This window comes from Rutilus rutilus (genome assembly GCF_951802725.1).
Source record: "Rutilus rutilus genome assembly, chromosome: 13".
NCBI lineage: Eukaryota > Metazoa > Chordata > Actinopteri > Cypriniformes > Leuciscidae > Rutilus > Rutilus rutilus.
The window spans coordinates 10,437,970-10,465,943 of NC_140218.1; the positions used below are offsets into that span (position 1 = coordinate 10,437,970).

The window sequence follows — 27,974 nt, forward strand, 5'->3', positions numbered from 1 at the left end:
GGATCCATGTTCTCATTCTGTTTACGCCAAATTCTGACTCTACCATCTGAATGTCTCAACAGAAATCGAGACTCATCAGACCAGGCAACATTTTTCCAGTCTTCAACTGTCCAATTTTGGTGAGCTCGTGCAAATTGTAGCCTCTTTTTCCTATTTGTAGTGGAGATGAGTGGTACCCGGTGGGGTCTTCTGCTGTTGTAGCCCATCCGCCTCAAGGTTGTGCGTGTTGTGGCTTCACAAATGCTTTGCTGCATACCTCGGTTGTAACGAGTGGTTATTTCAGTCAAAGTTGCTCTTCTATCAGCTTGAATCAGTCGGCCCATTCTCCTCTGACCTCTAGCATCAACAAGGCATTTTCGCCCACAGGACTGCCGCATACTGGATGTTTTTCCCTTTTCACACCATTCTTTGTAAACCCTAGAAATGGTTGTGCGTGAAAATCCCAGTAACTGAGCAAATTGTGAAATACTCAGACCGGCCCGTCTGGCACCAACAACCATGCCACGCTCAAAATTGCTTAAATCACCTTTCTTTCCCATTCTGACATTCAGTTTGGAGTTCAGGAGATTGTCTTGACCAGGACCACACCCCTAAATGCATTGAAGCAACTGCCATGTGATTGGTTGATTAGATAATTGCATTAATGAGAAATTGAACAGGTGTTCCTAATAATCCTAGGTGAGTGTGTGTATGTATATATATATATATATATATATATATACATACAGACATGCACACACACATATATAATATATATACTCACATATATTATATAAGCACAAACTTTTATTTTAGAATCAATTAATTGAGATTAATCCATTTGACAACACTACAGCAAGTACAAATTTTACTTAATATCATTAAATATCAAATACAATGTTATCTAACGTAAAATTAACAGGGGCGGAAAGTAGCTATTAAACACTCCCTAAAATGGTGAATTTGGCCGGTCCCACATGCATTGTCTTGACCTTTTCAATTGTAGAAACCAATTAAGATTATGCAAAAGGGACATCATTTTTTATACACAGCTCATCTGTTGAATTGATATTGAAATTAATTGTAAAGTCTTAATTATTCATTCATTTTAATAACCGGTGGACGTGCATTGCATGCACATCCCTGTTGCTGCTGATTTTGCTGAAGATTCCTTAAAATTGTGGAATCCAGGAAGTGACATCATTGGGACTATTTTTTACAGCATGACTAAAAGATTAGTCAGTTTAATTCCATTTTTCCCTTTTTTTGTTGTTGTTGAGCTCAACAATTTAACCTTGTTACCAAAGTTCTAAAAAGAAAACGATCAAACAACAACTTTTGTTTTTAAAAAATTATTATTTTTTTTTTATTATTATTTTTTTTATCAACTAAAAACAGAATTAGGTGGTACAAAATAGCTGGTCCATGCCAAGTAATGTTTAAATTTTTATTTATTGTTTAATGTTATATATTTTATACTATATTCATTATTATAATTTTTTATTATTATAATATATTTTATTATTATAATTATAATTTTTTACTTTTTAACTTTTTCATTATTGATTTATTCTATTTAATTTTACTGTTTACTATATACGTTCATTATAAATTGTCACAACAGGGTTGCAAAAACTGCAAACGGTTAAGCCTTGTTTTTGACCTTAGTGCAAAGTTTTGTACCTTTAAGATGTCTACAAAAAACATTGTTCATATTTATTTTTTATGGCCAGGAAAAAAGGGTTTCTTTTCTGTTTGTTTTCATGGGTGAATGTGTTGCCTATTGTGTCACGCTGAGGCCCAAAGCTGCACTGAATTGTACTTTGTGAGCCAGTGATCTATTATTTCAATACTTCATGCTGCCTTGACTTGTATTGATTTGATTTAAACATGCTGTGATAAAAATTGCCTATTGATGTACCGTTAAAGATTGTTGCGTTTCCAAAGTGCTGCGTGATTCATTGATGGTCAGTTCAAGAAGATTCGTCAGTGAAGTTTGTCCCCAAGTGGCTTTATCTTTGTTTTGAGCTGCTGTCTTCTGTAAGGTTTCATGATGCTGTGTTTTTGCTGTACTGTCTCTGCCTCATCAGTTCCAACATTAAAAATGATTTGCCAGTCAGCACGGCTAAGAAATGTGCCGTACTAAATACTGCAATTTCATCAGTGACTCTACTTCTATGGTAGAACATTAGGATGCCGTACACATTTTTTTTATCTCTAAACTAACTGCACCTTTGGAAAAATCACATGAACTTTTCTTCTGTGATTTATTTAATCAAACACTGATCAGCGTCCGAGTTCAACACCAGGTAATGCAGCCTGAAAAATCATTGCAAAAACCATTAAAGGTATTTTTGTCCTCATCTAGTATGGATTTCGTGGTAATATCAAGCCAGTGTATCACGCTCGAGTTGTTCTTCTTCGCATATAATGTGCTCAAAGTGCACTCAAAAGACTAATATCGCACTTTTGAAGCATGTTAAATAATTCCCCTGAAGTCCAATTACAGTATAATGCTAGTGAAAGTTTCTTGCCTCAGATACAGTGATAATTTAGTTTCACACTGCAGTTTTACACCTCTTTCTGATCTTTACAGCTAATCAGGCTGTTTTTTTTAGAGTGTGCCTTTAAGACTTCATGCAAATGACCTCTGCTTTGATTGGCTAACCTTTTCATGTGAAACAAACAGCATGTTGCAGATTACCGGTTTTAGAATTTGCACATAAATGCACTGTAAAAAGTTACTTTTAGAAGATTATTGGAGTAAAGAAAATACTATTTCTGTCTTTTACTTCTCAATTTCACTTTTAATTAAATGTATTATCTCGCTGCTGCTTTGTAATTATTTGGCTTTCACTTTATTTTGATAGTTCACATTAGACTTTCCACTGCAACTACAACCAACTCTCATTAGAGTAAGCTAACTCTCAAAGCTACTTATAGTCAGTAGAATGTAGAATGTAGAATGTGTTGGGAAGCATCAAAATAAAGTGCTAGCAGATATTAAGCAGACTGCCTACTAATACTCTAATGAGAGTACGTTGATATATAGTTGCAAAGTTACTAATGTTAGTAATGCTCTTGGGTGGTTGCCCTGCACGCTTAATAAACAAACTACAGTACTTTAGCTCCGCAGTACTTGAGCGAGCTCTCAACGCATTATAGTCCTTCACGTCTATTGCGATCTCAAAATTCCGGCCAGTTGATATAGAATATCAAAATCGACTGCAGGCGGTAGATCCTTTTCCATTTTAGCACCAAAACTCTGGAAGAGTCTTCCTAACATAGTCTGTAAAGCAGACACACATAACACATTATAGACTTCTATAATTCCATGTTAGGCTGCATAGATTAGGTCAGCTGGAACCGGGAACACTTCCCATAAATCCTGATGTACTTGTTACATCATGAAGGATGGCGTCTATGCTAATATTAGTCTCTCTGTTTATCCCGAGGTTTACCGCAGTCCGCCGGATCCAGGCCGTATCCAGATCTGATGAAGGACCTGCGCCTGGACATGACAACAACGCAGTCCTAAAGTGTCAACTAGTCTCTCCCCTGTGAAGGCCTCCCTCCCCTCCCTTTACCTCTGTACAGATAAAGCGGTGTAGGGATAATTCCGGTTCGCGTGGCTTCGTGAAAGCGATAAATTGTATTATAAATGTTTAAGGCCAGACATGTTGAGGGTTGGTTTGTAAAGAAGGACTACACGCCTGCGCACATATATATTCAAATGCGCATCTCTATAGACTAAACACGTAATACACATGTGCACGCCATCACAGGTTCGCGTTTTTTGAAGTTTGCGCAGAGATTTTTCAAGGCTTGTACCTTTGAACCTATTTCAAGGTTTGCGTTCTCGAGCCACCAGGCACCGTTGTTGTGTAGATGAGCGGCCGGAGCGCATTTAGGGTTTTCTGTTAGAACGGTGTCGTGTAAGCGGCCCCTAAGTTAATAACTAAAGTGAATCAATCAAAACTAACTTTAGCTTGATAATAACTTTATTCTATAGAGCTGCTGTAAAGCCAAAGTAGAAAGACTAGTAGAATGTCTAAAGTGGACACACTTTGAAATGAAGTGTGTCCAATTTTCAGTCAATATCTGGTTCAGCCACTTTCTTATGTGCTTTAACATCACAAAGGCAACGATTTAAACAACCTTTTTTTTTTTTTTTTGCCATTTTGTTTCAGTAAATGGTCTTGGTGGACTGGAGATGGAGCTTTTTCAGTCTTTTAATTTCCACGAATAGCCAGTTTGACAGAACTGTACACTTCAAAGAAAGTTTCACAAGATTAAGACGTGTGTCACGAATGTAAAAACAATGTTGAACACTGAATTCAAAATGTTGAAAAGTCCTTGAATCAGCAGATACTCGTGCACATCTCATAAATGCATGAATTTCTAATAGTTGTAGTTGTCTTGATATCAATGAGTCCTACTCAGTTCCTCCTTTCATATACACCTGCAAGACTAAGCATTGTTTTTAATATGCCAAGCATGTCGTTCAGAGAAACTGTGAAGTGTTTGAGAGGAGGTCTGATGGCAGACACGATATTATCATATCCAAACAGACCAGCTGTGATCGTCTGGATTCACTCTCTCAGGGTTCAGTGAATTCTGACCGGCTCTGAAAAGTTGTGCTGAAAGGTTTTTGGGATTAGAAAGACTTGAAATAAATGGTTGGCTTACCTTTTCTCTTATATGTTTGTGCTATAAGAAGATTTAAACTTTCTTTTACAAGTATAGCACATGTCTGAAACTTTTACTACTAGCATTTCTTTTGTTTAATGCCTCTTTAGGATCAATCATTTGTAAATCGCCTTGGATAAAAGCATATGCTAAATAAATAAATGTAAAAGTAAGATGGTCTGGATAGTATAGTTTAGTTTGTCAGCCTGATAATAATTATTTTGGTGCAGATCATAAAATTATTTATAATCTGTAGAGAAACCAAACACTTTAATGCTTGGTTAATTCATTATCATTTGGTTAAAAAAAAATTCATCCAAACTGGATGTTTACAATTTTATTAATCATTTTTATTTGTTTTGGTTTATTTAATTTGTTACTTTTTTAAATTTTATTTTTTTAATTGATTGAAAATTATTTTCAGTCATTTCAAACTGATCAAAGGAAGTGGATAAATAAATGTTCTAAGGATAACCACTTATTTTGTCAAAAAGAGCAGCAATTTGAAGTGTTAATTAAGATTAAAATACAATCTTTTATTTCGAAAGAGCAAGGTTATTTAAAGGAATAATTCAGACCAAAAGTAAAATCATTTTACTTTCAATCATCAATCCTCATCCTCAAAGAGACTGAAGCATCACGGCATTCAATAAAAAATAAAAAAAAATGTTGATGTCAAACTTGCTGCTCATCCAGGTCTGAATTGGGTGAATAGAATATTTAAATTCTGTGTGACTGAATTTTCATATTTGGATAAAAGAGTGCTGTACCTTTTGACAAATTTTAAGAAATGCATCGGTAAATCCTTATTTATGGTGAGAAAACGATTTTAAGCTCTGTGGTTTTTCAAGAGTCCAAGCTAAAAGACAATTTATTGCACACTAGTGACAGTGGGAACTGTGATAGGACTGATATATGGTAGATTTGGATGCTTTGTCCCAGGAGAAATTAATTATGGGAATGAAATGCAGGAGAACATGTTGTGTACACGTTCTCAGCCTCAGAACACGCTCTCACTCAGAATATTTGTATAACTCCTGCAGAGATGTAAATGTTATATGAAAATATTGAGTTTTCTTAAGTCTTGCGCTTGAATGGACAAATTCACACAAAATTGTCAACATGAATGTAAACAGTCGAGAAAGAAAATGCATGTGTATCAGTATCAGTGTATTGGATCAGTGTGTTATGTCTTAAAGTGACAGCAGCCTAATATTCCTGCTGTCTGTGTTTTTAATGTTAATCAAACAACAGAAGACAAGGAAATCACTCATTGCTCCTGACTGAATAGCTTTTGTAACTTCAATAATGAGTTTTAGATATTTTTTTTTTTTTTTTTTAGTTCAGTACATTTGCTTTACAGTAAACTTAAACTTCTTAAACTTTTTTTTTTTTTCACTTTCGCTTTTTATCTATGATCAGAAATGAGACCAGTGGTCACTGATGGATGGCAATTCACTACAATAAACTGTTGAAATGTGAATAGAAGTTGAAGAGGTAAACTAGTACTTTTTTTATGAATCATTTATAGAAGAGTCTGTTTAGAGGTGCTTGATCTGTTTGGCAGGTGGTAAAGCTTTTGCTTTGAAGGTGTGGAAATGAAAGTGGTTTCACAATCCTCTGACAGTCTTAATCTGGTTATGGGATGTGGAGTCGCACTGTTTGCTGTGATATGACAGAAAACCTATCAAACCTTCCTCAGCCGCTGCGAGACCCGCACTGACATCACAACACTCAAAAAAAAAAAAAGATGGTTCTTTTAAGGTTATTAAGGAAAAGTCAGATAAAAAGTGAAGAAGGTCTATATCACAGTATTTGTCAAACTCTTCACTCTTAAGAAAAATGGTTCTAAACAGTAATTAGGGTTCTTCGGCTTGTAACAATAGCAGAACTCTTTTTGGTGCTAAATAGAACCTTTTATAAGGTTCCATAAAGAACCATGCTTTGAAAGTGCTATGGATTATGAGTAAAAGCGTGCAGCACATGTTTACATATTCATCCTACCGTCTCTCTCAGTGGGGACGGCGTCTGGATGTTCGTTAACAGTAAATGATAGTAATGACAGTAAAAAGTTAACAGTAAATCGCTGTAAAGGTATTTACAACTTCTTTTTACGTCTAAGCAAAGAATGAAAAAGAGTGAATATATCAGGGCATTGAATCAGATTCCGTCTCTGGTGTGTAACAGTAAGTCGGTGGCTGCAGTTCACTTAACGGCCACCGGTGTCACTAATAACAAGGGCTTATGAATTCTACGTAAAAACCTCTTTAAAGATGCTCTAAGCGATGTTGGGTGACGTCACTTCTTGTTGACGTTCAAAGTATTGAACCTCGACCCTCCCTCCTCCTCATCCCGTCCCCTCCCCCTCCCTTCCGTGCTTCCTGAAACAGTCATGAACCATTTAGAAAAAACAAACTGGATTTACCCACCTGTCCAGCAAAAACAGAGCCACCTGAATGTCGGATTGGAAGTCCTTCTGCCGGCGGAGTTCTCGCCACCTTTTGAACGCTTTTCCGATGTAAATTCGGGACTTCGCGTTCCTTCTCCTTTTCCCTATTCTTTGTTATTTGTTCATCGGAACGTCGTCTCTTTGGTCGTGTGTCGGCCATATCAAAATTCTAAAGAATATACAATTTTAACGTTAGTCGTTGTTAGGACATCTCTCCTCTAGCTAACGTCCCTCCTCATGCCTCTCTCTCCTCCACTCCCCACACCCCCCTTCATGTGCACGCGCACTAACCCCCCAAACCCCCACCCCCAAATCATTCTTGTTGGTTATTGGCTGGAACACAGTTTGTTATGTTTCGTGGTCCAGGCTGGGCCAGTTTGTTTTTGTTGTCGTTTGTGGAGCCTGGGCTGTCTACAGAGAACGCGTTTCTTTACAGTGTGTTCAGGGGACAGGCAGCTAGCGGATAGTGAGGAGATGTTTGCTGGATGTGACAAAAAATGTTTCGGCCTATAAAACGCGTGACATCGCTTAGAGCACCTTTAACTTCCAAAATAATGTTGTGTAATTAATAATGTTCCAAAAATTAACTTTTTTTTCTCCACTCAAATTTTAATATTCATATGTGTTGTAATTCTGTGTTTTATCCCACTTTTTATCCCAGTCTTTTTTTTTAAATTGTATCTGAGATGTGAATAACCAGTGCTAAAACAGGGGGATTTCATGACACTTTATAGGACACATCAAGTGCTGGCTATGAAACTAGACAAAATTGTTTGCAATTTTATTCCGAAAATGTTTTATTCCATCATTCACAGCACAATACATGTTAAACAAAATACATTATTTTAGATATGATGCATGTTTCTTTACTGCTGGAAACTGTAAATAGACAAATAAAAAACGAATGATAGTGTAAAAGTGGAGGCGTGCCAATAACTGAACAAGCTACTTGATATTCTGATAGTAACGTTGGTAAATCAGGAAGGTCTTGAATTGTGACTGTGCATAACAAGACAGCAGCCACGTCATGTTTGCTGATCAGGGAAATTAAAATTCCTGCTTCAAAGATACTGAAGTGTTGTTTACCCTTTAAAAGCATTGGTTAATCAGACTGATATCTCATCAGATATTCCATCCTCATCCTCTTCTGCTCCGCTGTTCAGAAACCTTCTGGCTGGTGCATTTAATTCAAAAGACAGTGAGTTTCCAGAGGCCTTCTCCCTGCTGGCGTTTGTTTCGTGTGCAATGTGCTTCATGAATGATTGTGTTGGACCCATTTTTATGCCATCTCCTGCATAACTTACAGTGCAATTGCAAGGGTGTTGTGGGTGCTTATATATAGGGGTGACTTCAGGTTGATAGGGACACTTTTTCCAAGTCATTTCAATGGCAAAATCCCATTCACCCTGACTTTTTTATAATTAGGCTTAGGAGCTTGTCATTTCATCATTTTGCTCATATTTCATTATTTTGGTGTCATTTAAGTGTAAGCATGAAGTGGTCTTTTATTGTTTATTAACAAAAGTGGTCTTTTATTATATTTTGAAATACTTAGCATGCACCACTAAATATGGATTCAATATATTCACACACAATTCCTTTCTGTAACATTACATTTCCGCATTAAGGACAGATAGTTGAGGTTGAGGCCATGACCTGATGATTAAGATTTGACCTTGAGACCTTGTTTTAGCTCATTTCAGATTAATTTACTTCAGGCGGTCACACAATACCAAAAAGGTCATGTACATATTTTTTGAAGTTTTAAGGTACAGATTTCTTTATCACAGCCTGAAGAAATGAATAAAATCATTAGAGATGAACTTTGGTGTAGGCGGCAAGAAAAAGGTCAAAAGACTAAAAATAAAACAATCCAAATGTCACTTACATTAATTCCAACATACACCGATTCTGAGGTCACGTCATCACAGGAGAAACTGCTTTACGAAATTGTCGGTATTACAGGCATCACATAATGAGAAATCATTTTTCCTTGATCTTTTGAAATTAAATCTGAAGAAAACATGGACTGTTTGAAGTCTGACTCATATGAAACCTGCATGTTTTCTTCGGTGGTACACAAAAGATGTTGAGCAGAATCAGGCTTGAAAAAGCACAAGCATTCATTAAATAAACCTTGACGAACGTTGTCAGTGGGACCCAGAAAAAAATAAAATGGTAAAACACTGTCGGCAAATTATTTCCCATATCAAACTCCGCTCAAATAGATGCAAAAAATAAACCTTGATTTCTCCAAAGGTTTCATCTTGCTTTGAGCAAAAATCAAGTATCAATATTACCATTGCTTTTTGGGAGTTAAACTAATGTAATGCATGAATCATAGCTCAAATAATGCAGCTTATTTAGGAGATGTATGATTGATTGTTGGAGCAAATCAATTACTCCAGAGAGAGGTGAAATAAAAGCTAATAGTAGCTGGCAACTTATTGTGGTAAACATACATTTTTAAATTTGATTTACTGTGTTAACTTACTGTGATTGAATTTGACTGGCTTTATAAGCGTTTAGCCATTCAACTTCAAGTCTAAAGAGGGCACAGCGTACACCAGGACCTTGAGGTAATATCTTGTACATTCCATAAACCTTTCATATTAATTTGAATGTGAAATACAAATCTCACCTTGAGTTTCCCACTACACACTTTAGCACATTTTTACTAATAAAATGTTTAAAACTGGCTGCAAAGTAACCCTGAGCACTTACTTAAAGGTGCTCTAAGCGATGTCACGCGTTTTATAGGCCGAAACATTTTTTGTCACATCCAGCAAACATCTCCTCACTATCCGCTAGCTGCCTGTCCCCTGAACACACTGTAAAGAGACCCGGTCTCTCTAGACAGCTCAGGCTCCACAAACAGCAACAAAAACAAACTGGCCCAGCCTGGACCACGAAACATAACAAACAGTGTTCCAGAGACAACGACTAACGTTATAATTATATTCTCTTGAATTTTGATATCGCACGACCAAAGAGACGACGTTCCGATGAACAAATAGCAAAGAAGAGGGAAAAGGAGAAGGAACGTGCGAAGTCCCGAATTTACATCGGAAAAGCACGGAAGGGAGGGGGAGGGGACGGGATGAGGAGGAGGGAGGGTCGAGCTAGCCTCCGTTTTGTTTGACAATACTTCGAATGCAACAAGAAGTGACGTCACCCAACATCGCTTAGAGCACCTTTAAGAAAACGGCATGAATGTGTAAATGGGAATTGTAAAGATGTTCTGTTCTCTAAACCTCTGCACAAAAATTATTTAAGCTTCATAATATTTTGCTTTTGAATGTACCTTCACGTGTTTAAGTTTGCAGCCTCAAAAAAATAAAAAAATAAACTCTTTTCAAATAAACAAAATACAGAAAATTTAGGGCAAAACTTTTAATGGAGCCACCAAACTAAAATATAACAAGGTCAAAGGGTGTTTTTTAATCTTTCAGGAAGGTCACAGAACAAAAAGATAGCGGGAGTATATATATACAGTATATATATACAAATTCTACTCCAGAATCAGTTCATCATATTGCTCTATTTTTTGGTGTTGTTCTTTTAGACATAACGTGTAGGATGTAATTTAGTGTAAGCATGAAGTGGTTTATTAATAAAAGTGGTCTTTTATCACTTTAATTCTCAGTGCTTCTCTTTCCAAACAGATGCAACAAAGTTTTCACAACTGAAAGATTCACGACTGGATGAGAGGATATATGTTCGTTTAAAGTGGGTTGCGCTGGTGTAATCTCACACTTCGTACTTTAAATAGGCCTAAATTAGCATTTGTTTCTTCAAAGAATCTGTTTCTGAGGTCTGAGTGTTGACAGTTTTCAGAGCTGAAGAAGATTCAAAGGACTTAAAGCTCTTCTTTCCTCTTGATGATCAGCTTCCGAACCATATCCGCTATCTGTGGGCGGATTTCTTTGACGGAGACATCAGGACCCCACGCATCAACAACTTTGCCATCAGTATTGATGAGGTACTTCCAAAAATTCCAGGTCGGCTCTTTCCTAGACGCCTCTGAAATTAGAAGAGAGAGCGACGGTTGTTTAAAGTTTTTCTCAGAAAAACTGCACTTTGGTGCACTTCTCAGATCAGACATGAAACTCTCAAAACTCTTTGTTCATCCTCCACATCATCTAGTCCCCTGTGCACATCATGAAAGCGGTTTCTCATTCTTTTGAACAAGTTGTGATTGCTTTGGTACATTCATGCAATTGATTATGTATAATTGTCTGCGGTTTCCTACATTATCAGTAGCTAATGCCGTGTTGCTCAAAATGTATTAAATAGTTCTCAGTGCAATAGTCGTACCCCTCAAAACATCCAGTCATTAGTTCAGCGTATAAGTCATTAAATGCAAAACGGTTGATCTAGTTGTCATAAACTGTCAAGCATATTTTCCACATATTTCTATTAGACTTTTTGTAAATGTGCCATGAATTGATGAATTGTGCAGGTGAATCTTGACTTTCACTAATGAAGAGAATGTAGATCAACCAATGAGAAACCAGCTCTCTGAAATAGCTCAAAGTTGCATCTCATGAATACAGAGCTGCATGCAAAAGCAAAGTTCTGCCTAAGGGGTCTTTCCTGTGTTTGCCTTTCTAATGTTGTGTTTTCGCCTTTGTGCCCTTATTTCTTTTCTATATCACAATAATATTGTAATGTTTTATTTGTTTTTGTCAGACCACTAGTAAAAGTAACTGTGAATCCTATCCAGTCTCTTTCAATCGATAACTCACGTACAGTAGTGTGTAAATTTGTACTTTTGATGGATATATGGCATACAGAAGAAGCGCAGCTTTGTACATTTCAATACAGTAACTGTCATCCAAACTGTTGCCATAGTTTACATCGGGTAATACTAGCAGAGTGCAGTGTTTTATTGACAACATGACTAAGCAATTTGACTATCTTGTTTGTGTACAATGACACAAGGACTTTTCATTCTGATGTCACTGATATGTTCATTGACATAAATACTTACTTTTGAGAGATGAACTAAAGATTTTGAGTAAGTAACAGGCTTGTTTTGTACGAATTGGTTTGAGAATGCACATACTTCTTTGCAAATATTAAGGATGATTTGAGAAATGAGAAAAACTATGAATGAGAGCACAGCATGTCAAATTAATAAGCTGTTACATTGCATGAAAATGAACTTTGTTTGTGTTATATGCCACAAAGGGATTAGGCATTGCGCAACAAACACTTGATTTTACATTTTGTTTAATGCAATGACAGATTTTTTAAAGTGTTATTTAAGTGTCTAAATACTTTTTGATCCCTCTGTAACCTGTTCCACTCACCCACAAGGTATTTGTAAGCGTTATTTGCCCCTATTCCAACCACAGCGATCTTGCTGAAGATGGGAAAAGAAACCCCGTAGACCCGCCGCACGAAGCTGTCGATCTCTTTATCGCTGCCTGGCTCCTGCTGGCCGAACTGGTTACAGGGAAACGCCAGCACATTGAAATGAAACGGCCCGAAGTCTTTTTGCAGCTGCTGGAGGTCTTTGTAGTGCTCGTCGGTGTAACCACATTCACTGGCCACATTCACTACCAGTGAAACCTACAAACACGGGACAGGGAAATCAACAATATCATACATTATATATGTCTACTGCATTCAGGGTTAAAGATAGACGGACGGACGGACATATAGATAGATAGACAGATAGACATATAAATAGATAGACAGATAGACATATAGATAGATGGATAGATAGATAGATAGATAGATAGATAGATAGATAGATAGATAGATAGACATATAGATAGATAGATACATAGACAGATAGATAGATAGATAGACATATAGACATATAGATAGATAGATACATAGACAGATAGATAGATAGATAGATAGATAGACAGACAGATAGATAGATACAAGGACAGACAGATAGATAGATAGATAGATAGATAGACAGATAGATAGATAGATAGATAGATAGATAGATAGATAGATAGATAGATAGATAGATAGATAGATAGATAGATAGATAGATAGATGGAAGGACAGACAGACAGATAGATAGACAGATAGACAGATAGATAGATAGATAGATAGATAGATAGATAGATAGATAGATAGATAGAAGGACAGACAGATAGATAGACAGATAGATAGATAGATAGATAGATAGATAGATAGATAGATAGACAGATAGATAGACATATAGACAGATAGATAGATAGATAGACAGACAGATAGATAGATAGATACAAGGACAGACAGACAGACAGACAGACAGACAGATAGATAGACAGATAGATAGATAGATAGACAGATAGACATATAAATAGATAGACAGATAGACATATAGATAGATGGATAGATAGATAGATAGATAGATAGATAGATAGATAGATAGATAGATAGATAGATAGATAGATAGATAGACATATAGATAGATAGATACATAGACAGATAGATAGATAGATAGATAGACATATAGACATATAGATAGATAGATACATAGACAGATAGATAGATAGATAGACAGACAGATAGATAGATAGATACAAGGACAGACAGATAGATAGATAGATAGATAGATAGATAGATAGATAGATAGATAGATAGATAGACAGATAGATAGACAGATAGACATATAAATAGATAGACAGATAGATAGATGGATAGATAGATAGATAGATAGATAGATAGATAGATAGATAGATAGATAGATAGATAGATAGATAGAGACAGACAGATAGCTAGAAGGACAGACATATAGATAGATAGAAGGACAGACAGACAGACAGACAGACATATAGATAGATTAAGGGCAGACAGACAGACATAGATAGAAGGATAGACAGACAGACAGACAGACAGACAGATAGAAGGATAGACAGACAGACAGACAGACAGATAGAATTTTCTTGTAAAACATACTCCAATAATCTTTGTTTTATTTTCTTAGAAAAAAAACATTTTAAAGAGTAGTTGTGTTGTCCATGAATCAGATTAACGGTTTGTGCTCATAATCACTAGTGTCTCTGCTTTTAAACTGTAGGAAGGTTTTTGAAGCATATGACCATGAACACATATGGTCTGAAAGCCAAATGAAGCCATTAGAGCCAATCAGCAGCAGCGGAGGAGCGTGAGATGAGTGACGTCAGTCTCTCGAAGTCTCGAAGACCTCTCATGATGTGTCCGTGTGTACATTTGTTTTTCTCTAAAGATGCAAATTACACACTGTTGCTGACATCAGCCCTATAATATCAGCTCTTGATACAGATTGAAAAACACCTCACCTCCATTAAGCCTGCTGTTATTAAAGCACTTCATGTTTTTTATTCATTATTTAGTGTTAAAACTGACCCACTTCATCTGATAGGTTACAACTACACTAAAAGGATGCATGGCTGATTGCATGTAAAGAGCTGGTAAATACAAATTTATTTATTTATTTTCAAAAACAGGAGTAGCCTAGTCGTAGTGGTCGTTGTAGGATGAGGAGGAGTGGTAGGGTAGTAGTAAAGTGATAGAAGTAAGGGTAGCAAAAATGTTTACTGGTTTAACTTAAAAAAGTAAGTTACCTGGCTGCCTTAAAAAAAAAAAAAAAAAAATGTGAGTTAATACAAGGAAGTTGGTTTAATAAATTGAAACTCAAAATATGTTATCTGAACCACAATTATCTAAGCTGATTTGACAATAGATTCAAAGTTATATTACAGTGTAGATGTATAGTAGCCCAGCTAACAGAGAACGCTCTCAGAACTTCAGCTAATAACGTTCTGGCAAGTTTCTCTCAAAGTAATGAAACGTTCTTCCTGCAACGTTAATAGAATGTTCATTCAGAATTATCTGGTCTTTAATAATGTTCTCAAAACGTCAGCACAAAAACATTATTTATACATTATTCATGAAACGAAATATTAGGATGATCGTCTAATGTTTTTTAAATGCTTCAGAATGTTCAGAGAATATTAAAAAGTAACGTTCCCATAATGTTTTCAAAATGATACAATGGAATTTTCCCTTACAATGTTAACGAACATATAAAAAACGGAATGTTTTGAACTTTCAGAAATAACATTTTCATAGCCTAATGGGAATGTTAGCTAAATATATAATTAGAACATATATTTGTTAGCTGGGAGTACGCTGTAAACATGTTTTGTCAGCTAAACTAAAAATGTGGTCAGGTCAAAATATTATTTAAGATAACCATTTGTATACACCAATAATGAAACTTTAGCCTAGATTCATTCAAATTTTCAATATAATATAATACAATATATTTAAATATAATATAGTTGCTGATTGGTATCAGATTTCAAAGATCTACGAATAGCTTTTGAAAGTTATTCAACATCGACACCTAGTGACTCAAAATGAGTTGTGCAAACTCAGTTCTGTTTAAAAGATCTGTTATAACCACACAATCTATTATTTAATGCATAATAAATTACGCGTAAAAAAACAGTGTAGCACAACATGTGTCTTTTCTAATGCTTTAAATTATAGCATGCAAATTGTTACTCTTAATAATGTTTGCAAAGTTAAACTTTATAGGCCAACTGTTTAAATCTGGACTAGTTCGACATTCAAAACCAATCAATTTGATTTCGTTCTGTTTGAATGTACATGCTGCAATACTAATCTCTCTAGAGCATTATTTAATGCATGTCTGTTAATATAATTACTGAAAGTTATTCCGAAATGCAGGAGTAGGCTAATGAAGAGTGAATCACAGCGCCGAGATCAGCAGCAGGAGCTGAGATGCAGCTGCCACGTAGACACTGAGAATGAATGAAGAACCACTCCAGTCTGCAGGTTAGTAGTTTGTTAGAAAGAAAATACTTGAAGTGAGGAAATTCTACCACAGTATTAAAGCACGCATGCATCCGGAGAAAGCCACACAGTGTTGTCACGTTAGTATCGCAGGCTTTTCTTACATGCACGTTAGTTGCATCTCACGTCTGCAGCATCAGAGCTCATTTCTGGAGACTCACCGATCCTCTGTATTTATCCAGAGAAACTAACCTCCCTCTGCTGTTCACCACCTTAAACGTGTAAAAGTCTTTCTGTTTGGCCTCAACCAGACATGATAAAGTCAGCAAAGTAAGTGCTCTTTGAAACATCCCCATAATGCAGTTAGATGAGATTCCTCTGATGTAGAGAAGACAGATAAGTGAACGGGACGGTCCGATACGGAATGAAAATCAACAGACCTAGAGCGGAAACAGAACTTTAATGACGCGCGCGCCCCGATCAACCAATCACAAGCTTCCTCATTCCTCTGGACGCGAGCGAACGCTTGCAACTTCATAAATGTTTTCACACACTGCATGATGGTTACGGTAAAAGTTTATTTATTGTTTATAATTAAGGTAGGCAAGTTTATTTATATAGCACATTTCATACACAATGGCAATTCAAAGTGCTTTACATAGAAGAAATTAAAATAATAAAAAGAAATAAGAATAATTAAAACAGTTTAGAAAAATAAAATAAAATACAGTAGCCTACAGTACAGTACAAACAGTCGGACGAACAGCGGCACAGTGCTCATTCAGTAAATGCATAGCTAAACAGATGTGTTTTGAGTCTGGATTTGAATGTGATTAGGCTACTGTAGGTCAGGAGCACATCTGATCTCTTCTGGAGCTGCAATGTAGGTCCTAGGCCATTGAATGATTTATAAACCAGTAATAATACTTTAAAATCAATCCTAAATTTAACTGGGAGCCAGTGTAGAGACCTGAGGACTGGTGTGATATGTTCATATTTTCTGGTTCTGCTCAGAATCCTGGCGGCAGCGTTCTGTATGAGCTACAACTGTCTTATGGTCTTTTTGGGAAGGCCAGTGAGGAGTCCATTACAATAATCCACCCTGCTGGTGATGAAAGCATGAACAAGTTTCTCTAGGTCTTGTCTGGAAACAAAGCATCTAATTCTTGCAAGATTTTTCAGATGATAGTATGCTGATTTAGTTATTGCTTTGACATGACTACTGAAACTAAGGTCTGACTCTAGTGACACACCAAGATTCCTGACTTGATGTTTAGTTGTTTGACCCCTAGAGTGAAGGTATGCGTTCACCTTGAGAACTTCATCTTTGTTTCCAAATGCAATGACTTCAGTTTTGTCTTTGTTTAACTGAAGAAAGTTTTGACACATCCAACTGTTGACTTCATCAATGCATTGGCACAGGGAGTCAATGGGGCTGTAATCGTTAGGCGATAGGGCTAAGTACAGCTGTGTGTCGTCTGCATAGCTGTGGTAAGCAATTTGGTTCTTTCTCATTATTTGGCTCATTGGGAGCATATACAGGTTGAACAGGAGTGGCGCAAGAATTGAGCCTTGAGGAACTCCGCATGTCATGGATGTCCACTTAGACTTATGGTCTCCTATACTCACATAATAACCTCTCCCATCTAAGTTTGACCTGAACCATTTAAGGACTATCCCAGAAAGCCCCACCCAGTTTTCCAGCCTGTCCAGAAGTATGTTATGATCGACAGTGTCAAATGCAGCACTGAGGTCGAGTAGCACCAGCACTGATAATTTTCCTGAATCAGTATTTAAGCGAATATCGTTTATTATCTTTATGAGCGCTGTCTCTGTGCTGTGGTGCGGTCGGAAACCAGATTGAAAATTGTCAAAGTATCCATTCGCGCTTAAGAATTTGTTCAGCTGATTGAAGACAACTTTTTCAATGATCTTGCCTATGAAAGGAAGATTTGAGATCGGTCTATAGTTGCTTAATATGGTCTTATCCAGATTGCTCTTTTTCAGGAGGGGCTTGACAACTGCAGTTTTCAGCGAGTTTGGAAAACTCCCAGAGAGAAGTGAAGCATAATGTTTTAAGGTGCTGTACGGTTTCTTCCAAAATTTTGCCATCAATTTCTTTGAAATCAGACATAGTAACTACTTTCTCAGGTGGTCTGATCTGTCTGACCCCAGCGCAAGTCAAGGATGTGCTGATCACCTTTCTGATATTATTGATTTTCTCAGAGAAGAAAGAAGCAAACTCACTGCACTTGTTGTCTGAGAGCATTTCACTGGGAATCTGGCTTGGAGGGGTTTGTCAGTCTCTCTACAGTAGCAAAAAGAGTGCGTGTGTTGTTTAAATTACTGTTTATAATATTTGAGAAGAAAGTCTGTCTAGCTTTGCCTAGTTCCATATTGAAAGCATGAAGGCTGTCTTTGTAGATGTTATAATGGACTACAAGTTTTGTCTTCCGCCACATGCGCTCTGCTTTTCTGCATTGTCTTTTCATATTTTGCACTGCTGTTGAGTTTCTCCAAGGTGCTTTTTGTCTGCCACTCTTCTTCCTGACTTTCACAGGAGTAATATCATCAATTGCACTTTTAACTGTTGAGTTAAAAGAATCAAGGAGTCAGCAGATATGCTTGGTGTTAAAGATATAGCCTTCATAAATAGTATAGTGTTCTCATTTAAGCATCTCTTCTTGACAGACACAGATCTAGGTAAACGTTTATTATCAATTTTAAGATTGTATAGCCTACTAGGCTGGCTAACTAGGGTTTGTTGAATCAATAGTCTATTTTTAAAATATTGTTTTAATTTATGAAAGCACAGGGTCTTCTCTAGTTACATTTAATAGGCTACTTAAAGTCCCATGGTCTCGAGTTTCATTTTAGAGTTTGGAAAAAAATGTATTCTTCCGCACTTTTAAATATTAAAAGGCTATTACTTTGTTTTGTTTTGTTTTGTATGGATGTATTACAATGCAATGTTTGCTGTATTGCACTAATAGCCTTGATGATATTCTAGAAAGAAAAGCAGCTATATTCGTGTGGAAAATAGGCTAGTTAATATTTGCTGCTAATAATTTATATAAATCAATAGTTTTTATTATCTATATAGTGCTATTTAACTATTTGCAGCTATACAAAATTTCTTCTGTATACAATAATAGCCTTTTTTTATATAATCATTATGTTATGTTTTAGAAATATGGTTTTTAATATGCATATTAACACTGATACAGTGAATTCAGCCATACCTGTTGAATATAAGATCTTAATACGATGTTTGTCAAAATGGTCAAAACCCAAGTATGTGTTTTTAACCTGGTGAATGCACGTTATTTGCAAACTTAAAGCACTATTTTATACTATGAAAATACAGTAAATGTAAATAATCTAATGGTAAATAATGGTAATGGCATAATCTAAATATATCCCCACTGTCCAGGTTCTTCTTTTCTAAAATACTACATATGTTTTCAGAATCAACAATAAACTTTTGGTTTTCTTGTAGAGTTTTAGTAGGCTAATTGTATTGTTTGGGCCTCAGAGCGCCGCCTGTAGGCGTCACTTCGACGATATGGCGCGTCGAAAGCGTCGCGTCTGTCTCCAGTGTATTTTCGGGTTCTCCCCCTGCCGCACTGACGCGGCCCACAATGCAGCGCGCGATCAGAGTTAACATGGCGCGTGCGCTCACCGTCTCGAGCAGGGCCGAAAACAACAACAACAACATCATCAGCGCCGGGATACATGGCGTTTAACGCGACGCCAAACCGTCCCCGCTCCTTATGATCGTTCTCAGCATGTACTGCTGATCTACCGCACATTTGTGAATCTAGGTAAGACAGAAAAGTAAATACACAAGTGAGGAAGAGGTGCGCGAGGCGTCTGTAGCGCAGCGCGCGAGCTAAGTCTAAATACATTGACAAAAGTTTAGGGAATCACTGTGAAATTAGACTTTTTGTGAATGATACACAGTTCTAAGTGTGTATTACTTGCATGTAAATGTGTTCTACATGTAAGTATGGAGGTAATGGTGCAGTGCTAGTGTTTGATCATTACATGCAGTGTTTTTACAGTGGGAATAGGACATTTAGAACCGAGCAATAACATTTAGGATATAATATCAGGGCAGGAAACTTAGCAGCTACATGTATGGTCTCATAATTAATGTTAGGACTCTAATGTATGACTGTAGTTTCTGTACGACTGTAGTTTTGTGCTTGTTAAGGCCTACAGGTCGTTAAACTTGTGAAAGATTGAATATCTGTGCACATGATACAAACACTTTTTTTTCTTTTTTTTAAATACAACGTCTAATGCTTTAAATAATTAAATATATTGATAGCTAGTATGTATTATATATTTAGCTTCAGATGTTATAATAATAAATAGTTATTCTAGATATATTTGCTTAAATGTATGTTTGAAATCTTAAGACTTTAAAAAAGAAAATTGCTTGGTAATTATGATGTAATTTCTTCCTGTCAGTAATGCTGACCTAAAGCATACTAACATATTACTCTGATCATTTCTGCAGTGTATAGTATATGTACTGTATGCAATTTGACCCACTAAAATATACAGTATATAACCAAGCACAATGCACTGCGCTTTACCTTTACATCTCCAGTATGATGGACTGAAAGTAGCCTATTATCAGCTGTGAATATTGCCTTTATTGCTTGATTATTTAACGGCAAGAGCTTGGGTTTCGATTCCCAGGAAATGCATGAACTGATAAAATGCTTGAATGCATTGTAAGTCACTTTGGATTAAAGCATGCCTAAATCATACTACTGTGCTGTACTAAGTAATTAGTATTTAATTGTTCTGTTGTGCCATGTTCTAACTAGTAGCATACTTTAAACATACTGCTCTTTTTGAAATAAATAGTATGTTGTGCTCAGTGTAAGGGAAATGTTGAATGTCAAGCATGCATATGATTGCATTTCATGTCTGTATTCTTATATTCATATCATATCTGTAATGCATACATTCATGTTGTATTAAATGTGTTGAGCGGGACAGGAGATTTGAAGCTGGGTCAATGACAAATAAAGCTTCAAAAAATATATATTTAAAAAAAAAATCTTTTCAAAATTGATGTAATGCATATTTTTGAGTCATGAACAGTGTTTAAAAAAGTTTCAATTAGTAAACTATTTACTAACGTGTTTAAATAATTTTTTTTACTTTTTTTGTCATGTGGTACAACCAAATATATATATATATATATATATATATATATATATATATATATATATAATTTTATATATATATATATATATATATATATATATATATATAAAAATATAAAAGAATCTGATATTATAGCAAAGCAACCTTTAGAGTGTCTACAGTGCCTAACACATTTTTTGTTGTGTGTTTTATTCATATTAACTTATAATTATTGCATTCTAGTGGCCAGGTATTTTAGTATCTTTAGCATCCGATTATATAAAAAATACCCATATATATATATATATATATATATATATATATATATATATATATAATCAATATATACCAGTAAATGCATTAAATACAATAACTAATCACAATTAGTTTTAAGCCATTTGTTCGTGTTGGTTTAAATCAAGAATTTACATGGTTGCACCACCTGATGTATATCTGTTATGCCACCTGACAACATTAATAATGAGGGGGAATATGCTGAATACTGGACCAATTACATTTAAAACGTAAAATGCAAATAAACGTGTTTTAGTTCACAGTCTCTATTGAAGTAAAAGTAGAAAATTGATCAAAAACAGAATAAATCACATGACATGACATTCGGAACGTAGGAATAGGCTGGAATAGGCTACAGTTACTAACATTGATACAATGTAGAGATCCACAATATATCGGCCACCATATCGGTACCGGCTGATATATGATAATTTATAATGTTATCATTATAGCCACGATAAGAGAATTTGGCTGATATATTAAAGCCGATAAATCATGGATTATTTCCTTCAGCTGAGATGCTTCAGATGTTCAACATGATGCTTTTGAATTGCTTAAAATATATTTTAACAGTAAATATTTATATTTAACAGTAAAGCTCAACATATACAGTGCAAGCACAATGAGAACATTATAATTGTTTGCTTGGGACATGGCTTTTAATGGTGAGACTTTTGTTTTTGTAATCAGGCTCTCGAAATGTAAAAAAAAAAAATTGGATTTAGATTTATCCGCCAATATATTGGTTATCGGCTTTCAAATATAAAAATTATCGGTTGTTGTATCGGCCAAAATTTTCATATTGGTGCATCGCTAGTACAATGCATTTATTGTGTACGTAAACATATTTTACATTGGACTTATATTTTGAAATAAATGCCTGCATATTACATCTGTAATGACATCTATAATTACACTGTTGACCCTTACGATTTTCCTTTACTTGATAAGATAGTGGCATGTAAAATTATTTAAAACATTATCATGAAAATAATTGAAAGTTTAAAACATCTTTAACTTAAAACTAACATTTTAGAACATTAATTAAAAAAAAAATTGAATAAGCTTACATTTATTATTAATTTAGCCTAAAGAAAAACCTGCCACCTGACTTTTGCAACTAGTTTGACATTGAACAGCTTCTACTTGGATGCCTGTATTAGCTTTTGCCTATGCTATCAAGTTCATCCTTTGAATTTTTTAAATACAACAAATATTTTTGATAAAATAGCATTTTCATAGTTTTACACTGGTTGTACCACCTGACATGGAAAGTGTACCAACCTACCCATACTTGAAAGTAGTTATTTTTTACCAGTATTTGAGAGAGATCTACAAACCTTTTTCCACAAGGATCAGTTGGGCTCCTCTGAATGATGCATTATCATATTTATCATATTTACTGTTATTACCTTGTCAGTTCATAATAAAAGAGCCATGCTCGCTGTTGTGCCACCCTGACATTTGAGAATAAACGATTTGCCGGACAAAAGTTTTTCAAAGATCTTAACAGCTTTAAAACTACTGATATTTATAAAATGTGTTTATGTGAAAGGTATCAAACATAAAATTGCCATAGTGTTTTATTTTGAATGTCTTATTATTAAAACACCATTTTAAATAGTTTTCATTGTGTGGATGTTGCGCCACCTGACATTTTGGGGGTTTAAGATATCAAAACACAAATTATTATGTATTATTTGAATGTACTGAAAATAAGAAACTCAATAGGTTTTATAGAATAAAGTGATGCATGTCATGAATTTATCACATTTAAAAAAATTATAATAATAATGCAATAATGTACACCAAAATATGCACTTCATGTCATTGACCCAGCTGGAGATTTATCCTTTGCATTTGAAGGTCTTGAATTGGCGACAGGATGTTGAGACCAAGAATGTTCTTGACAAAGTGACATGTTTTGAGAAATGATGGCGAGGACTAGTTTTCTAGCCTCAAGCTGATGCGTTTTAAATAACGTGAAATACATGTCCTTCTATAAACATAATGTGTGTGGAATAATGTGTTCGGCATTGCAATGTTCTCGACTTGACTTTGCATTTCTAGTGTGATGAGTTAATATAATATCAGCTGCAATGCTTTATATATTTTTTTTTCAATTACCTTTTGGCAGTCATATCAAATAATTAGACATTTTTGTGAATTAAAGATGCAAAATAGTTTTTTTATTTCCTAGATCCAAGATCATGACTCGTTGAGTTGAACGTGTAAAGTATAGCAATATACTAATTGAAACATTTACATTTAACATGGAATAATGTCTATTGGTTCACTTGCTAGTTTAAAAAAATAGTGGGTTTTCATTAAGTACTAAGCTAGCATTCCCTGCCCAATGTCATCAAAGTCTCCCTGAACTTTCCATACACAAACATTTATGGATTCCCACAATCTGATTATATCATGATTCCATTCCAGAAACCTTCAACCCAGAGCCCTTTGGGCTTTTGTTCCGTCTCGTCCGGAGAGAAGTGGAGTGGCATGGAGGACCCCAAAAGCCCCGTGAAGGTGGTCAAACCTTCCCGCTCGAGCGGGGGCAAGGCGCCGTCCTCCAAACCCCAGAGGGAGAACGTGAAAGTCCCCAGCCGATGCAAGGACGGCGTCCCCAGGGTGAAAGAGGAGATCCAGGGAGGCCACACCAGCAGCCCTCAGGAGCAGGGCAAGGGCAAAGCCCGCAGGCTGACGGGCAGAACTAATTCTGGCGAGAGGGGGAGAGGGAAGCCCCTGCCAGGTGAAGCCCGTCAGCAGACACAGGAGAAGAAAACGCCGGTCCGAAACAGTGGACCGGTCAAGGATGGGGGAGCAACACTGCTGACCAGCACAGCACAGGACAGCTCAACACACAACAACACCATCACAGCTAAAGAGAAGATACCTGGTGAGAAAATACACACCAATCATCATCAAATGAATTTTGGATTATTTTTACCGTTTTTTTTTATTGCTGATATCTATACTGGAGTGACCCTACACTACTGTTTAATTAACTCACTGTCCCGCTAGCGGGACGCCTAAGTTTACTTCACTATATTACACTTAAATCCTAATCTAATCATGACAAACTCTATATCGTTGGAAAGGTCTAAGACTCCTAAATAGATATTTTACCACTGTTTTTTTGCTACAAATTATGCAGGAACAGTAATAGATGAATTTATGACGAGTGCACCTAAAAAAAAAAGCCGCAAAAAGTCGACTCACACACTTTTAATAATTGAAACTTTGGTTTTCATGCTAAAAGTTCATGATAAAACATGTAATCTAGTATTTGTCAATAAAAAATGATAAAATAATGTTATCCTCTAAAGTATAATATTAGCCTTTTTTTTTACATCACATATTTTAGTAGTTATCATAAATTAGGTATGATTCGAAAGCTTACGAACTCAGAATTAATCTTGTGAAAACCGTTTTGAAATTGGACGTTGCGTTACTATAGAAACGCTAATCATTTTATCGGGCTCCTCCCCTTTTGGGCGTCGTCATGTTTCATAATTTATGATCAAAACCTTGTCTAATCTTGACAGAACACATATTGTCAGAAAGGTCTGAGTCTCAAGGTTCCATATTTCATAGTTCCAAAAAAAAGATATTTAAAAAACGGAAAGTGTTTATTATCTGACAAAACTGTTAACGTGTTCTCTGTACTAGTATTGGTGTATTTACTGTGATTTTTTTTTCTTTCTATGGCAGTAAAGTTTTATGTTTGAGTTTGTTTTTGCTGTCTGTTCCTATAAATCTCAGGTGTGGAGATCTCAGATCGCAGACAGAGGGTCGAGGTCGCAGCAGAGGTCGTGGAGGTGGGAAACCTGACCTCTGACCAACAGCTGGGACTCAGACAGGCGGAGGAGAGGCTGCAGAGAGACTACATACACCGGCTGCTCAAGGTAACACACATTCCTGCACACAATGTGTTCAAATTAATATTACTAAATAGAAATATAAAAATTACCAAAAAAATAAGAAATACTAAAATAAAAATGCCAAAATGGAACTGTAAAATTACAATACTAATATTTATAGCTGCATTGAACTTTTATTTTGATGGAAAACCGCAGGCACCCCTTAACCCTTGAACAGGCAAGAGTGGAAAATGATCAGCAAAAAAATAATTTCATGTCACTTTTTATATAATCTGGACCTAAATAAAACGCATCCAAAGGCATTTTTGATATATATATTTTTATTTATTTTTTAAAATATTTTATATAGTTTGGATTTTATGAGTTATATCTCCCAGGATACGTTGCCCTATTTCGGTAAACAAAAAATCCATGGGTGAACATGCTCATGGCTTAAGGTCAAACTGACACATCGAGCACAGAACATTTTAACCTAGTCAATGTGACCCACACACTCCAAACAGACTCAACTATGATAATTATAACAGCATTGGATGAAAAATTATTTCTCTAGAGATTAGAGAGTTTGTATCTTGTGGTGCATGTTGCCTGTTTAAGGGTAAAAGCTTCTCTTTTGTTGATGAGTTTGGGAAGATGTTTTGGCTCTTGCAATGATGTTGCAAACGCATGTTAAAGCAACCCAAACTCAGAGCAGATGGATAGATGAGTTGATGTGGTGGATCAGTATTTACTGTGAACTGAGCCACGTTGAGACGCTGCAAACACCTGAGCTTTACATGAGCTGCTTGAATGTAAATAAACAGTGCTGCGCTTCACTCTGAAACACGCAGCACATATTTATTTCTTTAAATTTTACAATTTGATCATCGCACTAAGCCACATCGCATTTTATTTCGATTAATCGTGCAGCCCTACATGAAACTAGTGCTATAGAATCACTTCTTGCCCTGTCAGTGTACAGTTGGCAGCTTTACGTTTACAAAAAGATATTTTTTAATTATTTTATTTTAAAGGATTATTTTAATTATATTCAAGGGTTTTTGGCATTTTTACTGCTGTGTTCAGGATTGACAAATGAGTTATTCTTTTCGGTGTCTCATGTCACACTGTTAGTTTAAATTAGTGTTATTTTTAATGTTTTATTAATATTTTTAATTGGCTTTTATTTTAGGTTTTAGGTTTTCATGTTAATTTTAGTTTAATGTGCTTTTGTCATTTTTAATAGATTTTTTTATTTCAGATTTAGGTTTAGTTTATATTTATTAACTGTTAATAATTTTAGTGCTTAAACTTAATCTTATTTCAGTTTAATGCCAAGGTAACATTTCTAATTTTCGTTTAGTTTTTCAACTTATATGTATATTTTAATTAGTTTTCAGCTTTAATTCAAGTAAGAGAAATGGTGTGTCCACCAAACCTTTTTTTGCCAGCTAAAAATGGTTTGACGGCGCATAATTCTTTCAGTTGAGACACCAAATGAGCTATAATGCAGAATTTCCGCAGACCTGTTACTAGTATCTGATTTTTCAAATAGTTTGTTTCTGAATATAAAAATGTAGACACAATGTAACGTACTTGCTCTGGCACTAGTTTTGGATGAAGAGATGTGCTTGTTGACATTTGTTATCGATGTACAAGCAGAATGTGGCGGTTGGTCGGTGTGACATTTGTCCCGCCCCTCCTCCACTGTGATTGGCCGTCTGGGTCAAAAGTGACATTGATGAGCGCTGCGTTTTACCCAAAGTTGAACATTCTTCGGCCGTGTGTCCACCAAAGCGTTTTTAGCTAGCTGAAAATGCTAGGCGCTCTTCTGAAAACACCTAGCTATGGGCGCTTGAGAGCGTTTTGGTAGCGCAGCATTTTTTTTTTTTAGTTGAGACGCTTTGCTTGTTATAATACGGAATATCCGCGAAAGTGTTACTAGTATCTCATTTCACACATATTTTGTTTCTCTGTTGATTCTATATTAAAATGTTGATACAATGTAACGAATTTTCTCTGGCTCTTGTTTTAAATTATTTTGTTCTGTTATTATGCTTGTTGTTGTCATCTGTTGATGTTGTACAAGCAGAATGTGGCGGTTGGTCGGTGTGGTATTAGTCTCCACTGTGATTGGACGGCTGGGTAAAAAGTGACAGTGATGAGCGCTGCGTTTTACCCAAAGTTGAACATTCTTCAACTCTCGGCAACCAGTAAAAAACGCCGGGTGCTCATCGCTTCAGCGTGAAAAAAAACCCGCTCAACGCCTCATTACGCTCATGCCGTTTAAAAAACGCGGCGCTCCCATTGAAAACAATTGAAAAAATACGCCAGTCGCGTAAGAAAACACTTTGGTGGACACTCGGCCTTCAACTCTCAGTGACTGCTAAAAAATGCCCAGCGCTCGGCTAGCTTCGATCTAACTGGGCCGAGTATCAATGTGAAGAAGAGCGTTTGCATTCAGACTCACCGACTGATTTTACTGAATGATGGTCTAAAGCAGCTCGTTAATTGAATCTGAAGCTACCTGAGCAAGTCGGGTAGTCGTTAAGAGTCTCTTGATTTCTCCCGTTTGCACGTCAGATGTGTGAATTGATGTCGCGTTATGTAATTTGTTTCTCTGTCTTTGTGTATTCCCACAGCCATCTCCGGAGTACCCGAATTTCCAGTATCTATGCAAACTGTGTTCAGTCCACGTGGAGAACATCCAGGGTGCTCACAAGCACATTAAAGAGAAACGTCACAAGAAGAACATCATGGTGAGAGGATGCAGCTTTGTT

At 36.0% G+C, this 27,974-nt stretch overlaps 2 protein-coding genes across 2 annotated transcripts in view; one reads left to right on the forward strand and one right to left on the reverse strand.

The window, feature by feature from the left end:
- Positions 1 to 10,300: 10,300 nt before the first annotated feature.
- Positions 10,301 to 16,310, reverse strand: gpx7 (glutathione peroxidase 7). Its single transcript, XM_084428710.1, has 3 exons — positions 16,093 to 16,310; positions 12,433 to 12,694; positions 10,301 to 11,140 (listed from the first exon to the last, which is right to left on the reverse strand). The coding sequence occupies exons 1-3, from the start codon at positions 16,225 to 16,227 to the stop codon at positions 10,977 to 10,979; spliced, it is 561 nt and encodes a 186-aa protein (XP_084284836.1). The 5' UTR covers positions 16,228 to 16,310; the 3' UTR covers positions 10,301 to 10,976.
- A 3,186-nt stretch (positions 16,311 to 19,496) lies between these two features.
- tut4 (terminal uridylyl transferase 4) overlaps positions 19,497 to 27,974 on the forward strand; it is a 36,011-nt gene continuing 27,533 nt past the window's right edge. Inside the window, exons 1-4 of the mRNA XM_084427789.1 lie at positions 19,497 to 19,695; positions 23,771 to 24,230; positions 25,097 to 25,239; positions 27,837 to 27,953. Of these exons, the coding sequence (XP_084283915.1) occupies positions 23,834 to 24,230; positions 25,097 to 25,239; positions 27,837 to 27,953 (657 nt within the window). The 5' untranslated portion in view covers positions 19,497 to 19,695; positions 23,771 to 23,833. The remainder of the gene's footprint in view (positions 19,696 to 23,770; positions 24,231 to 25,096; positions 25,240 to 27,836; positions 27,954 to 27,974) is intronic.